Raw genomic sequence first — 16,283 nt, forward strand, 5'->3', positions numbered from 1 at the left:
GTGGACCAGGGGTCCGGGGCGAACCAGGGGTCCGGGGCGAATCGGGGGTCCAGGGCAGGAACGCGGGTCCAGACTGGGGGCAGGGGGTGAGCCGGGGCGGACCCGGCCCAAACCATAACACTAATTCAAAGTCAGCTTTAAACACTGCAAATAGCCTACAAAGCGTTTAACTTGAAATGACTGTAGGACTGCAGTGCAGAGCATAGCACCCTGGAGATCCTTTTCACTAGAAGGATGCAAGGACACCTCCGCTGTCAGGTTTTCAGCACAAATTAGTTAACTTTCCATTACAATTTGAGACAGTGTAACTTTTACTGCGACATTCTAAAAGCGGTGAAACAAAAATAATATTTGTCAGTATGAGACAACGACAATTAATGACCATCAATAGGTGAAAACCATAACTCAAAATAATCCTGCAAGTCAGAATTGATAGAAATATTATTGAGTGATTTTTTTAAAATTAGAAAATAGTTAACTTCTGGTTGTCGTTTTATTAGTCTGTGGTGTTTCTGTAAAAAAAGAAAATAGATAAAAAGTATTCGATGTTTAGAGTTGAGGAAGCTGTTAAGCACAATCAAGAATAGCCCTTTCTCAAGATTTAAAACGTTTTTGTCTTTGAAAAATGGTGAAGTGAAAAGTAAGAACCTACTGTAGCCGGGAAAGCAGACCACATGAACGACAAGAGAGCTTGCTTATATTTCAAGGGTCCCGTTTAATTTGTGGGTATGAATTCAGGAAGCGGTTTACACAATACCCTTTAATTCAACATGCAGTGATCATGAAGAAGACATCGCAAAGATGCTAAAGGTGTGAGAAATAAGATCAGGCCAAGACGCCAGCTTTGATTTTCACAGTGATTATTAGTGCGCTATTATCCATACTTTCATTCTCAAAAACATGTCATGAATAACGAAGATAAGCCTGTTTGGCAGAAACTGTAGGAATTTGTAGTTGTGAATATCCAAGAGAAATGATAGGTGACTGAGATCCACACTACTAGTTCGCAAGGCATGAAGTATTTTAGCGTCTCAGGTTCAGTTCTGGCGGGTGAATTATCTCTGCTGCCATCAGGGCGCCGCTATGCCTTGCCCGCTTGTATAGAACAAACCGCTATCCCAAATCCTTCATCCCTTCTGCGGTCATACTCTTAAACCTAGGTGCTCCGATAGGCTAGCGATGCACTGTAGGCTATAGTAGCCTACTTCCAAGGTATTCATCGATTGATGAAATGTATTGTATTACTTTCAAAGGTACCCAAGATAACCAAAGTATCTTCTTAGCTCCTGGTGTACTTGTTGTTGATTGTATGTGGTGAGATGTTTTTATGATTTTCTGTGCAATATGCCGCTCTAAGCCAATTGTTCCTAGTGGGAGTAATACAGGTGTTTGAATTGAATTGGTAAAAAAAAAAAACACGATGGGGATGAGATACCATCCATATTCCTGGCTGGCTAAGTGTCCATTGGCAGTACTCCTCGGGAACAAGGAAATTCTGGTCTGTGGCACCAATATTTACAGGCCTTCAGATGGAATGGGGATCAATTGGCACTAGAGCATGGTCTCAAAAACCACATACCCAACTTGAGTCGATCAAAACAGAAGCACTGCAGAGGCCTTCTGTACCAATATCGATTTAACCATAATGGAATGAAGCAGCATGTCCCCACACACACACACACACACACACACACACACACACACACACACACACACACACACACACACACACACACACACACACACACACACACACACACACACACACACACACAGTACCTGTAGTCACTGTGGATATCCTAAAAGCCTCATTTTGCTGTGGAGTTATTCTGTCTTTACTGAAATTATGTCTACAACAAAGAAATGTACATCTCTTCTCTAACATACAAAAAAATCGGTAGAAACATTGTGTCTTTAAAAACAGGTTCTACAAGGCTTAATGAGGAGGACACGGGAAACAGTCTGGTGGCACATACAGTAGGCTTCTCTTGAGACAGTCTTCCAGAAAAGTGATGTGATGTGCTGAGGAGAAATACCACCGCCCATTATTTAGTTAGCGTTTTCCCAATGCTTGACAAGCACCGGAAATGATAGATGCTCTCCAAAGAGAATCCGTCCTCCACAGAATCCTTCCTTGCTGAGAGCGATTGTTCGCGAGGCCTCAAAAATAATTTCACTTGAACTATGCGATGGAAATGTGCTTCAACCGCACTTAAAAAGATCAATATTTTACAAAAACCAAAATGGTCAGCGTTGAAAGTCTTGTCTTTCTTTCGATAAGGCACAATTTTGTAAATGTATTCCTCAAGATTAGTGCTGGTCACACACTTGTGGGTATTGCCGTTTTTCCACAAAAAAAGCCACAGGCTTGATTTCACACATAGGCCCCCAAGGCTGCGTGGAACTCTGTGAGACACTGAACAAGCTGCTGAAACTTGGGTCTCTCCTCTGGATCCAGGGCCCAGCAACAAGCCATTACTGCAAACCTACAGAACACAGATGAAAAGAGAGAGGGGGGGGGGAGAGGGGGGGCTGTGTCAGCAACTGAATTTGCACTCGCAAGCAACTTGGCCTAATTGCAGAATATAAAGAAAGGTATGTTTAATCAAACCCCATAAGAATTGAACCCTATTGACCAAACCTTAGGTAATAACATTCTTGTGCTAGTTCAAGTAACCTAACTGCGTGCCATACAAGGCAGCAACCAGCGCAACGAGCATGTTCGAATAGCGCCACATGCCGTGGAAAGGAAAGAAATCAATTCAATGCTTATTCTTTTTGAAAGGAAACGTGTGCATTCCCCCAATAACGCTGTGACTGAGCTTTTCCTGAACCTCCCTGTATTGGGAACCAGATGATAGCATATCAGGTCAAAAGTGTGAGGATGACAGACCCGGCAGCCCCAGGCCTGTGTGGCTCCTCGCAGGCTCGCCTGCAGCAGCTCCAGCTCCCTGACAGTTGAAGGAAGTCGATACGCTTCAGTTTAAACTGGGGTTGATATGGTTTGATTTGGCTCTTCGTCCTTGCTGTCGTACAAACACTGTCTTTCTATACAGTGAGGGGTTAATTTGGTGTGTGTTTACAATAACAGGTCTGGCTGGAGTTGAACTTTATCCCACTTTTCTCCCTGGAGAAGTTCAGAAATGTACATTCAGTAAGCGTGTGTGCTCATGTTGATAATGGAGAATAGCTAGCGATAAGCTGCCGAAGCCACGCATACTGTTGCAGAGCCAAATGTGTCTTTTTCTGGGTAGATGCACTGCTGGTAACGAGCAGATGGAAATTTGTGGAACAAATCTTGTACAACGACGCAAGACTACCAGCCAGATAAACTATCTTGACTAACTTATGAATCAGAGCTAATTAAAAACCAATCAAACAACACAATCAAACGTTTAAGATGCTAATTAGATTTTTTTTGTGTGTGTGTGTGTGTGTGTGTGTGTATGTATGTAATCTACTGATCAGCATAGGAAAATAGGAAAGGGTGCTCTGATGCACTGTTTTTTGGACTGCATTTGCCCTATCATGTCTTTGCACTGTCCTGTCCTGATCTGCACCCTGTCCTATGTCGTCAGCAACAGCGTATGCCTTAACCCAGTCAAATTCCTAGTATGTGTGAACCATATACATGGCTAATAAACAGATCTTGAATCTTGATTGGGGGTCTGCCCCAGGGGGGGGGGTGACTTACAGTTCATCAGGACAGTTGATTGGCTGTGCTATTCGGTAGCCGTCCTTCAGGTAGGCGGCCATCTCGAAGGGGTCTATGTCCACGTAGGGCGTCTGTCCCAGGGTCATCAGCTCCCACAGGGTCACTCCGAAGGCCCACTGTGAAACCAGGACAGGGTCAGAAGTCAGGGTTGACAGGCAGACAGACAAGACAGTACCAGACTGCTAAAAGGGAGTTATGCGTGCTTAACCACACAGCTATTTCACCCTAAAGCAGAGGTTGGACATAAAAATACAATATATCTCTTGGATATTCCATTTATCTATGGATACAGAAAGAGGTTTGGGTCGAGACTCGAGAAACATTTCACATATGGGTCTCCGATATGTACTTCAGGGCCACAGGGGGGCTTGCAAGAAAAGTTTTGGGTTGCAGAACACCAAGGGCGCCAATTCGGATTCTGGGAACAAAGCATTCTACAGACACAATGCCAGGAAATTTAGCTGAAAATGTATACTGAATATAGAGCATTGTCATAACGTTTTGAAGAGCTTAAAAGCAAACCCCATACCACTGGACTGGGCAATGCTTGAGAATAAAGAACTTTATTTGCTACTGTACAACCAGACTATTTCAGTACACAACACCGTACTGTGTATACTGTACAACGCAGTATAAATCACATGCTACAATGATTTCCTATCCATGCCATTTAAAAGGAAAGTACACTCCAGAATCAAAGTTGGTCAGATCTGAGGAACAGATCTCAGTGGACTAACCCTTTAACTTATCAGCAATTTTCACACATTTTGTTCAGTGTTTACAAAGTGCACTAGACAATGGATAAATTGGAGAGTTCATTCCATCCCATTTACCCACCAGTGAGCCATAACTCCCTTCAGTAAGTAAATATCATAACTTTCCAAGACCAACCCCAGTGCCTTAAAAGGAAGTGAAGGGAGCGTGTGTGTGTGTGTGTGTGTGTGTGTGTGTGTGTGTGTGTGTATGTGTGTGTGCGGGAATGGAGCTGAACTCTTGTTTTTTTTCTCCAGTGGAAGACCAGGGAGTATAACTGTACGCTTAGTCTCCCCACTTCAACCCCCTGCTTGCTGCCTGCCAACATTCCTCAGGCAGGAACAGAGGAGGGGAAGGCCTTCACCTCTACCACCGTCCCACCAGGCGTGGATTCCAGGATGCGCAACTGTCCAACGCATTAGTGGTTACGGTATGAACTCCCAGTGTTACAGGGAAGCCGGTGGTGTCACTGATGATGCTCCGTTTACCGGTAAGCCCCGCTTGTGTTTACTGGGCGGCGCCATCGTGGCACAGGCTGCTGGGGGTCAAGGGAAGGGAGGGGTATTGTGTGGCTAGTGATGCTGGGACGAGAGCCCTCTGGGAGAGACAGCTTCCTGACAGTTTACAGTAGTGCTCGGTTTCAGGGTCAGACAGGACAGGTCAGGGGGTAAAAAGTTTTCTGTTACAGCGGAAGACACATTGTGCCCTCCAGGACAACCTCCCTTCCCTCTCACGGCAGAGATTGAACTACCTTGGCCGGACTTCAACACCGTCTGTGACCAGAGAGTGTAGTGGATAGATGAAAGGGTCAAGTATATAAAGGTTTATGAATAATGGACAATCCACAGTAAATCTCCTAGTCCCTCTGAGTTAACAGTTTGACAATGTATCTTAAGGAGTTCAGTAGTTAAGCTGAGGGTTGAGCAGTTAAGGGTTGAGTGGTTAAGTTGAGGGTTGAGTGGTTAAGTTGAGGGTTGAGTGTTTAAGTTAAGGGTTGAGGGGTTAAGTTTAGGGTTGAGGGGTTAAGGGTTGAATGGTTAAGTTAAGGATTGAGAGGTTAAGTTGAGGGTTGAGGGGTGAAGGGTTGAGTGGTTAAGTTGAGGGGTTAAGGGTTGAGTGGAAGTTGAGGGGTTAAGGGTTGAGTGGTTAAGTTGAGGGTTGAGTTGAGGGTCTCACCACATCACTGGCGCTTGAGAAGTCGTTGTTGAGCAGACTTTCCAGAGCCATCCAGCGGACGGGCCGGTTCTCGTTGTCCCCCAGACAGTGGTAGTCCATGGGGAACAGGTCCCGGGACAGGGCGTTGTCGGTAATCTTCACCTGCATGCTGTCATCAATGCTGTCAGGGCGAACAACAAGGTTCTGTCTTCAACACGCTACATATTTCAACCTCAACATACAAATGAAACATTCTTAATCATGGAGGCATATCAGTGCATTGGGTTCAGCCAAAGATCTTCATATATAAGTCACACACACAAATCAAAAAGTCTTGTCCAGAGGAGCAACAGGGAGCAGTATACTACCCATGCCTGTTAACATTGCTCAGTTAGAAAGCAATGAGGGGGACTCCTCAATCTGAAGCACCTATTGTATTTTAGATTGCTATTCTTGCACTTTGCCTTCAGCACTAGATTATGTTCTTAGTCACTTGTTTTAGGAAGGAGATGCACTTGTGAGTTCTAGCAAGTAATAGCACATTGGCTTTTCCTACGTTAAATGCAATTATTGTTAGTCGCTTTGGATAAAAGCGTCACCTAAATGACTGTAATGTAATGTAATGTAATGGTGCCTCCGTCTCTTACGCCATACCAGCAGGTGTAGTGGACGCCGGGTACTCACACACAGTTCCTGGCGGCGAGGTCTTTGTGGATGACCTCCCGGCGAGCGAGGTAGCTCATCCCACAGGCGATCTGGATGGCCATGTGGACCAGGTCCTGCTGGGAGATGGCCTGGGAACAGACAAGCGGTGGGGGGCGAGGCCAGGGGGGCATTGGAGAACAGACGCAACTTATTAAATCTCACAAACAGGCAGGGGGGGGCAGATCAAATGACTTGTGCTTTAATCACTATAATAAGAGTTATCCGGGGGAAAATAATGTCTGAGTCTTTAATGAAAACCCGTGTGAGGGTGTGTGGACTGGGGCCAGCAAGTCTATGAGTCTGAACCTCCTCCGGGATCACTGCTGAGAGATCCGTACGCTGACGCACAAGGAATCATTAAATGTGCTTCTACCCCATTTAATACCTAATCCACCGGTTCGGCCTGACGCCTGTACTGGGGGGGGGGTGGGGGGGGTGGCGCCAATTACTCTAGTTCTGCAAAGTGCACATTAACAATAACATAATATACGGCGGTAGGCAGCCCAGTGGTAAGAGCATCTTACTAATGACCGAAAGGTCGGGTCAAGCCACTTGACAATCATTGGCCACCATTGTACCCTTGAGCAAGGCCCTTGAACCCCACCAGCAGCTCAAAGCATTTTAAGTCGCTTGGGATAAAAGTGTCTGCTAAATGACTAAACTGTAATTACAGCATCTTCTGCCCCTGGAAGCAGAATAGACAAGTGTGCCGATATCTCCTAAAATACACGCTAAGACAGCCCCTGGAGGAGGTGTGGCCCTGACGCTTATGTACACTACCTTCTGTTTTATGTAATCCTGCCCTGCTTCAGACAAGCTCGGTACGATAATCACAGCTGGGATTTATTGCTGTTTACTGTTGCTTTCATCTCAACTGACAGCGTGACTCAACTCGTATTCATTGGACCCTGAAAGAAAACAGCCTGCTGGCATGGCACTACCTACAGTAACAAACCAGCATTTAATTCAAGTATATAATAACACGGCCAGGGAGTACAAGCACTGATGTGTTACCTGAAACTTCACAAAAGGGTTTTTCTTTACCGCAATTCAGCGGCAAGCTTCGTCTTGCGATGGGAGAATGCTGCCTAGCGCTGCACCTCAATCAAGGCCTCCCTCCTCTATTGGGGGGCCGGTTGATTGGTTGGATCTTCAGTGTGGCTAGTCCTGATTGGTTGGATCTATAGTATGGACCCTGTTGGTGGGTCTATGCCAAGAGGATCAGAGGATCCCTGGGGTTAACCAGCACAAAGGGCCTTATTGTCTGTTTAGTGGAAAAGGGAGTCTATGCTCTAGCGCTAACAGATTGCATTAAAATAACCCTCCACGACACTTTTGACAGGTTAGGGTTTGTTGTCGGGTGCCTACTACTATAAAATTATGTTCTTTAAAACCCAAATTCAGACAGCTTGGAGAGGTTTGTGAATGAACCCTCTTGTTTTGCATATAGACTTACAATATTTCTAGAGGATCTGTATGTGACACAACAAATGACTGTGCTCTGCTGTCATCTTAGCTTAGACGTATGTAAGCCTGCCCTGCGGTCCATAGTAGGGTTATGGCCACGCACGCACCTGTGGATTGTTGGCCTCGGCCAGCTTGCACTGCCTCAGGAACAGCTTGAGGTTCCCCCAGTTCATGAAGGGCAGCAGCACCATGGGCTTCTCCCCGTCCTCCGTGCACACGTGGCTTATGGGTAAAAGGTTTCTGTGTGGGAAAGAGGCAAGAAGAAATTGTACACAACTGTAGCGGAAATTGGGTAACAGTGCACACGTGTGCAGACGTACAGTATTCGACCACAGGGGACGGCAGTTCCGTAGAGCTAGGTGGTGAGAGTGACACAAAGCGCGGGTTTCTGAGAAACCGAGTCACAAAAAGTGAAAAAATGGCCGCGGGGGTGGTGGTGATTGCACAGAACCGCAGAGGAAGTGCCGATGAGACGCTGCCCCCGCCGAGCCACTTGACCTCAGTAAGGGAGAAGGAGAAGGTGCGGGGCCGACCTACAGGGAGGCCAAACCTCCTCTCTCACATCGTGGAAACAGGACAGGCCGCGGTCCAGTGTCTCAACGCTGAGGGCAGTCTGGGGGTGGACAGTGTTGCAGCAGCCTGGAACCTGGCGCTAGAGTCACACGGCGCGCCGCAAGAACACGGACGTCACATTCCAAATCAGCCAGGCCAACCAAACACAAGCTAAACAATTTGAATATTATTATTATATTCATGTGTTGCTTTATGTTTTGTAATGTACTTGAATTGTATGGTGAATTGTATTGTATATTGTGAATTGACGATTGAATTAAAAACATCCTGTACGTACAGTACAGTAGTGTTATGTAAAAGATGAAGACATTTGGAAACTCAAGGGATGATGACATACCTGCCATTCTGAGTCATGATTACAAAAACAAATGTCTATAAAAGTGGCGGCAGACATAAGTAGTGTTATGTAAAAGATGAAGCCATCTGGAAAGACACTCAAGAGATGATGACATTCCTGCGTCACAATTGAGTCACGATTACACACACGAAAAAGTTCAGTACAACTGGTTTCATATTCACGTATACTGTACTGTGACCTGAGTGACGTCAAATACAGACACCATGTCCTATAGGAAGAGGTCATCATGTGCAAGGCAGGGGGAATCTTTCGATATCTACAGCTCTACAGTATTACAGAAGACAGTGGTTCCGGTGGCTGGGTGCACTGCAGGAAGAGTGAGTAAGAGACATTTGCTGAAGACTCGGGGAAACTGTGAAATGGCCGCAGCGCTCAGATCCTCTGCGTTTATGACGTTTAACGTGAAGTATCTCGAGTATCTCGCCGGGACATTTGAGAATCCTGGAGGCTCTGGAACGAAAACGGCGCCCCCCCCCCCCCCGCCCCCAGGGTGTTGCCATGGCTCGGCTTGTTCTCGCTCACCTGTGGTGGAGCCCCCGAAGCTTGCAGCTCTCCGTCAACATCATGGTCACCTGCACCTCCGAGGCGTGTTCTGAGGAACGCCAACAGACCAGAGGGGCATTAGAATCATAACAGACGCACACATTCTACAACAGTAGAGACTAAATGCTGAAGCGGTTATCTACACTCAACTTTTGCTTCTTCGCGATAATCTATGGCTAGGCTTCTCCTCGTCAAAACCACTGACTCGCTCCTGACCGGGCTGTGAAAAGGTCACGACGGCCGTTCGACGACCCCCCTGCAACCTCGACGTGGTTTGGTTCTGTGCGAGGGGACCAGCCACAAAACATCCGTTTTGGGTTATATCATCTTTTAGTTGGAAGCATGGACTGAAGACGGACTCCTGCCAAGCAAGTCCGGGGGTTCTGGCTGGTTAATCTCTCCGACCAGCTTTCGCCGCCACTTGGCGCTCATGGGAACCAGTACTGTTTCCTGCCCCAGGGGTGTTGGAGGAGGAAGTGGAGCGAGCTTGACATGGCCGCATTGTTCACCGTCTGGCACCTACCCCGCCCTGAATAAACACGGGGCAACGGTGAGGGCAGGGCAACCTCGGCAGGGCAGTCGGACAGGAGACCGCAGTGGTTACCTCAGGGGAACCTACACCTTTGATTTTTAGAACGGGGAAAAAACCCTAGCTAACCCCTATAAGTGCATTTCTTAGCCCATTCATTCAAGTCTCACTGCCATTATTACTGCTGATATGAACACTGTCTAACCAATTCAGGTCATCCTGAGGTTATATCAATACTGCCCCCCCCCCTCCCCTCCCTGCACCACAAGTCTCTGTATCAAACATTTCTGTGACGGCCTGTGAAGGTCTCGAGTGTAGAGATAAGAGATGTAGAAGCTAATAGGGCCCCACGCACAGACTGCTCAGATAAATCTGGTACATCCCGGCATTCCGGCCGTACCGCCACGCGTTCCCTGCCAACCAGTTTATTTCCTAGACTCACGGCAAGTTGCCCCCGAGATGGAGACGGGAAGCCGTGACACTGACCTTTCCAGCACAATGTTTGGATTTATGAACGCGGACAGCAGCTGTTCTGCCGAGCTAACCGGCCGTGGCAGTGATGAGTGGACGGACGGCTTACCTTTCACCGTCTTCACAAAGACTTGCTTCTCCTTACTGGGATCCTTCTCGTCCAAGAGCACGCCGTGAAAGATGCGGCCAAACGTCCCTGTAGAAGACATGCCGCGTGTTTAAATGGTGGAAAATGGCAAGTGGGTGGGCGGGGGTGGGGGCGGAGCAACGACAAGTCTCACACACGGACAGAAATGCCGTCTCTCTCACTGGCTGCCATGCATGCCTGAGCAGTGGGCAGAGGTGGACAGGCTCATTGTTCACAGTGGTTTTTCTCTCTACAGTTCAACCATTTCCGCTCGGAGATAAATAAAGCACCTAGAGCTACAGCAACTACAGGAGGGGGTCTTCTGACAAGAGCCAAAACAAGAGCATGAGCTCAAGGGGGCAACAGTGCTATACTGAGTGTCTTAGCCATGTAAAAGAGAGGTGGCTAAGCCTCGTGAAACCAGTCCCATCACTCCCTTGTGAGTCTTGGTATCCCTGCACAGCTCCACAGAGAGTCGGGGGTGGCGGTCTTAATCGCTGAGGTAAAACGGTATTTTAAGAGCATAATCTATCAATACAAACAGAAGATTCCTGGAGCCTGGAGGATAACTTGGCCCTATGTTCCAACAGGAGGAGTCGGGAAGGGATAACAACAGGGCTAGTGTTAGTAACCGTCTCCCTCCCGGGCCTGTGTCTGTCATCCGGGATGAGTCTGGACCTGCAACAACCCCCCCCCACACACACCAACCACCCCCACCCCAAACCACACACAAATCCCCAAACAACTCCCCCCACACACACACCCCACACTGAAGGAGTGTCCCCCTCAGACATCCAACACCCTCCTCCTCCTCCTCATCCTCCTCCTCCACCACCACGCCGTAAAACACTCCGACCTCTGGTGAGCAGGACGGTCACGAGAGCAGTGAGGTAATTCTGTGATAGAACACAGTGTGAATGGGACGGGTGCCAAGCGCTTTGGCAAAAACAACTCTCCTTGCACAAGGCACACACCCTACAGGGTCAAGGAACAAGATGATCATGGTCAACTGCAGATTTGATTCAGATATACACCCACAAAGACTCAGCAGACTGGTACAGGGAGACTGCTTCTGTACTGGCAAAGGGAAAGACCAACAGACTGAATCCACACTTAAGACATTCATCACTGTAATTCATTAATAAGCAGGCTTACAATCCTTTCAACTCTAAATGATAGCTGATATTGTTCTTTGCGGTCTGTGGAAAAGCCATCAATCAAACTGAACATGAGATCTGATTAAGGCATACTGAACTTTGAAAATTCCTGGCTAGCATAACCAGTTAGTTGGCAATTAGTTTTGACAACTGGACGGTTGATATGTTGCACAGCAGTACACTTTGTTCACGGTAGGCTAGATTGCTATCAAAATCAGGTCGGGCATTAAAGGTGCAGTATGCGGTTTGTGATTTCCTGTTAAGATTTTATTTAATGCAACCGACAAAATCCCCGCCCCTCCTTTCAGGCCTCCCTCCTAAGCCACTCCTCCAAACTCGGAGAAAACAAATGAAAGTTGCTAGGCAGGTAGGTACAGTACTGTAGGTTAACAGGCAGGTAAAATATCCAATCATTTCACATTGTTAACTAAAAATTTGTATTTTTACAGTCCTCCGACTTCCACAGATTACGGATTTATTTCATTATAGTGTCAGAGCACTTTATTTATTGATTGCTGTCAGGATGTAATGAGAATAGAAATAAAAAAAGGTTTCTGTGCCAAACCGCATACTGCACCTTTACATTTTGGTTGCTAGGGCTCGTTGCTTGTCCCTAAGGAATAGCAGGTCATATGACATGCAAGCAGTAGGCCACAGCTGTGGCCCTGACCACTGGAGCAGGTCTGTAGCGGGGCTACAGTTCCTGGTGATGCCGTGTTTAAGCTTAGCACAGCACAGTTGAGAGGGTGCAGAATCCCTGGAATTAGGTTCAAGCATCAGGTTTGGCCCACAGTGGAAAGGGAGCTATTGACACGGAGCTCAGAGCTGCACTGCAGCGTCTCTCACTACAACCGGACTCTTCCTGTGTGACGGCAACACAGCGGAACCAGATCACTATTTGGCAGCAGCGCAGGCTGACATAGATGACATACGGAGATACATAGGCACGCACGCGTGCACACACAGATTCAGTTTATACAATCCACAGGCTGGCCTTAGGACGGAAATCCGTTACAAGGCCATAGTTGAGATGATGTGTCGCTGAACAGAATCACAGGATGCCTTGGGGAGGTCCATATTTGGGTGCATAACAGTGTGTGTGTGTGTGTGTGTGTGTGGTACACAACTGTACCTTCATGCAGCACATCTCGTAATGTGACCCTCTCCCTGGAGATGGCGATGTCTTTGACCTTGGCTTTGGCTTCCATGAGGGTCACACTCCTCAGGTCATTCTTCTCGATGCGCAGGGACGGGTAGCCTACACACACACACACACACACGCACGCACACACGCACACACGCACACACACGCACACACACACACACACACGCACACACGCACACACGCACCAACACACACATTAATCAACATCCACAGAAATGTTCTGCATACCTGTTCAACATAACAGTTCAGAGAATTCAAACAATTACAAGAAAAAGCCCACCGACGAGCTGCATCAAAACTGCTCAGAGTATACAGTCAAGCATCAGTTCATAACCACTCTGTGCACCGACAGACAGACATTGGGGCCGTTAGCGTATGTGGTGTTTTTTTCTGTGTATGATATGGTCTACTGTATACGGTTTTTCAACAATAATTCATAGCCACATATTAAAGGTTCAATTTATTGAATGCAGAAATTTGTGACTGAATGCTGCATCGTAACTCTTTTGCCTGCGTTTGGTTTTATTTTGCACTGGACGCCAGGCGGTTAGTCTGTCCTGGGACGCTCTGACCTGACCTGACCTGACCTGACAGGTAGTCTAGTAGGAAGGTGGGGTTCACATGCATCCCACGGATGTATTTTTCTTACTTAATTTTTTGTAATCCTCAAGGTTTCTAGTAAACACATTTTGATGTTCCCAACTCAAAATATTGTCCCATGGGTCTGTTTGTAAATTGAAAATCTACATAACTTTTGAACTAAACATCATACTGAAAATAATGACCCATTTTTCGTGAGGGGCAACACAGCCCACACAACACACACACACACATCTTCAGTGGTCACCAGTGGAGGTTGTCCTCTGCATTTATCCACTCCAAGCTGTACTCTTCCAGGGGCAGCCAGGACCGATTCCAAGTGCTCAGTCCAAGTCCTGGTCAGGGACCGGACTGAAGAGCACCTGTTTTTCTGCACGTTTCTCGTATTGCGAGATAACTCTTGTGAACACTGGGAGAACATGCAAACTCTGCACAGAAAGGCCCGGGAGACCTTCTTGCTGTGAGGCGATAGTACTAAATACTGCACCACCGTGCCGCACGTGAGCAATTTTGGGGTTCAGTGTCTTGCTCAAGGACACTTCGGCACACTGCCGGGAGCTGGGATCAAACCGAGCAAAACCGCTGCGATCCCCAGCAGGCCACTCTATCTCCCCAGCTACGTGGCGGGAGAGGTTTTAGTGTTAGCGATGAATCACCCCTAGACAACGACGTCATTGTTGACAGTTTTAGGGCCCTGCTGACGCTCACTACAGGTTAGCCAGGCGGTGAGAGTTAGCAAGCCCCAACACTGTCTAGAATGGCCTCATTGTCAGTGTGTCAGCTAGATCCAACACTGACTCCTCCTCAACCTCCTTCAGGTGACCCATGAAAGTATCTCTGAGATTTACTACGGGCCTCTGCTATACTTCCTTTAAGTGAACCATAAATGTATCTGCCAACTCCACCAAGGGCTCCTTCATCTCTCCCGAGGCTACATCAACAGCTTGATATCTTGACACATGCCATCAAGACCTCAGGGAACTCCCTAGTCAACTTCTCAGTATCTGGCAACACTACAGAACCAGAGGAAGCGAGAAGGGCTCCCCAAGCGTCCAGGGACATCACTGCACTGTACTGACATGACGGCTCCAGGCCCCTGGGTTCCAACTGCCAACTTCTCACTAACCAGCGCTCGGCGCAGTTCGGGGGAGAGGACAGAAAGTTCTCTCACCCCCTCTCACCTGCAGGGTGATTCACTGACAGCAAGGAGGAAACTGGTTCTGACTCAGAACAGCAACTCTAACGGGAAAAAGTAAAACTCAGTGTCACGTGACCTAGCCGGGATCTTCTCCAGCTCCCGCTGAAACTGTCTCTCTCTCCTCCTCCTCCTCAAGCTCCCTCTCCTCTATCTCAAGCTCAAATTGATGCTCTCTCGCTTTGTTCTGCCCACATAGCCTCTAAGGAGAACCGCTCCTTCAGCAATGCTATCCAATCAGCAATGCTATCCAATCACTCATTGTCATAGAGGCCTCCGTTGCGCCACGCGCCTTAGCCAGCTAGCTGTGACCCAGTAAGACTCATGAGCTGCCGTTAAGTAAGCCGCCGTACAAATGCCCCTGTAGGAGCCATGGAGGTCCTCTCCTCCCTATTTTCACCTAGTATCCAAGCTACTGTAATACAGTACTCTACTGGTCTGATTCCAACCATTGCCCACCCGTCTACAAACCGAACGCTCACCCGAGGGGCCAGCTAGATAAAAATCAAAGGAGAACTCCTCTTTATCACGGGGGCCACAAGCCCCAAGCAGTGTCCACTACTATCCTGCTCTCTCACTGAGCATGTGAACCCGGTCATCACACTGCACCAGCTCAAACAATGCTGTGCCACAGATGATTACCGTACTAACAACCAGCTCACAAAACACTACAGGAGGACGTTCTTCTGACCCACCACCATCATCTCTCTTGCGTTCCTTTGACTTAGGCATGATTAACAACCACCAGTTCCACCATTATTGTACAGAATTTGTTCTTGTTTTAATATACCAAACTTATTAAAATCATGAAAATAGCCCTGTCAATCAATTCATTCATGCCAAAATTATACTGAAAAATTTGGTAATTTGTTTCTGTATGATCTCTAGTTCAAAAGTTATGTCGATTTTTAATTTATGTTGGAAATCCAAAATGGCCACCAAATCTGAGTTGAGAACATGACAATTTCTGCACCTTGAGCACTGCAAAAATGAAGTTGGACTTTGGGGTGCACGGTTAACTACCACCAGTTCTTCCTTTTGTACAGAGGACTTTTTTATCTTATTTTTTGAGTTTTGATATACCCAACTTGTTACCATCATGACAATAATACTCTCAATCAATTCCTCGTGCCAAAATGATACAGAAACATTGGGTCATTTGTCCCTGTGTGATATATAGTTAAAAAGTTATGTTGTTTTGCATTTTTTGCCAGAAATCCAAGATGGACACAAGGGACCCATGGGACAATATTTTGTGTTGGGAACATCAAAAATTGTTTACTAGATCCCTTGAGGATAACAAAAAACTTTATAAAAGTTATAAAAATACATCCATGGGGTGCATTGATGTATCCCCCGTTCCTACTAGACTAATATAATCTGTGATGCATCTTTGTTTGTAGCCCGGTACCACCCCACTCTTGTTATCCAACCAAGTAGTGATGAAAACGTAATTCTCAAAGGTTATAAATGTTTGAGGTTTTGTGCTGACACCTCAGTTGTGACTGCAGGCAACTCTGGGCTTGGGTGTGTTGTTTGTTGACAATAAAACATGAAGTATCTAACAGTAAGCTCTTTGTCTGAGTAGTTTGTTTCACAGTCTTAAATTTTTCCACACTTACACAGGTAGATGTTCCTGTCTGCTACACCCATAATACTGTACCACAACAGCACCATAAACTCCCCACAACTTCTGAACAGGTAACCATGCAGTGTAAACATGACCCCATCTATATAAACACAGACCCTGGATACACAATATGTCAATGA

The 16,283-nt window shown here is 46.9% G+C and overlaps 1 protein-coding gene across 1 annotated transcript in view; it reads right to left on the reverse strand.

Annotated features, from left to right (window-relative positions):
- Nucleotides 1-747: 747 nt before the first annotated feature.
- Nucleotides 748-16,283, reverse strand: part of ryk (receptor like tyrosine kinase) — a 45,224-nt gene continuing 29,688 nt past the window's right edge. The window contains exons 9-16 of the mRNA XM_084444781.1: nt 12,686-12,811; nt 10,379-10,465; nt 9,249-9,318; nt 7,903-8,035; nt 6,308-6,417; nt 5,645-5,804; nt 3,695-3,831; nt 748-2,486 (exon numbers count right to left, since the gene is read on the reverse strand). Coding sequence (XP_084300907.1) covers nt 2,375-2,486; nt 3,695-3,831; nt 5,645-5,804; nt 6,308-6,417; nt 7,903-8,035; nt 9,249-9,318; nt 10,379-10,465; nt 12,686-12,811 — 935 coding nt within the window. The 3' untranslated portion in view covers nt 748-2,374. The remainder of the gene's footprint in view (nt 2,487-3,694; nt 3,832-5,644; nt 5,805-6,307; nt 6,418-7,902; nt 8,036-9,248; nt 9,319-10,378; nt 10,466-12,685; nt 12,812-16,283) is intronic.

Source organism: Borostomias antarcticus (genome assembly GCF_949987555.1).
Source record: "Borostomias antarcticus genome assembly, chromosome: 10".
Lineage (NCBI taxonomy): Eukaryota > Metazoa > Chordata > Actinopteri > Stomiiformes > Stomiidae > Borostomias > Borostomias antarcticus.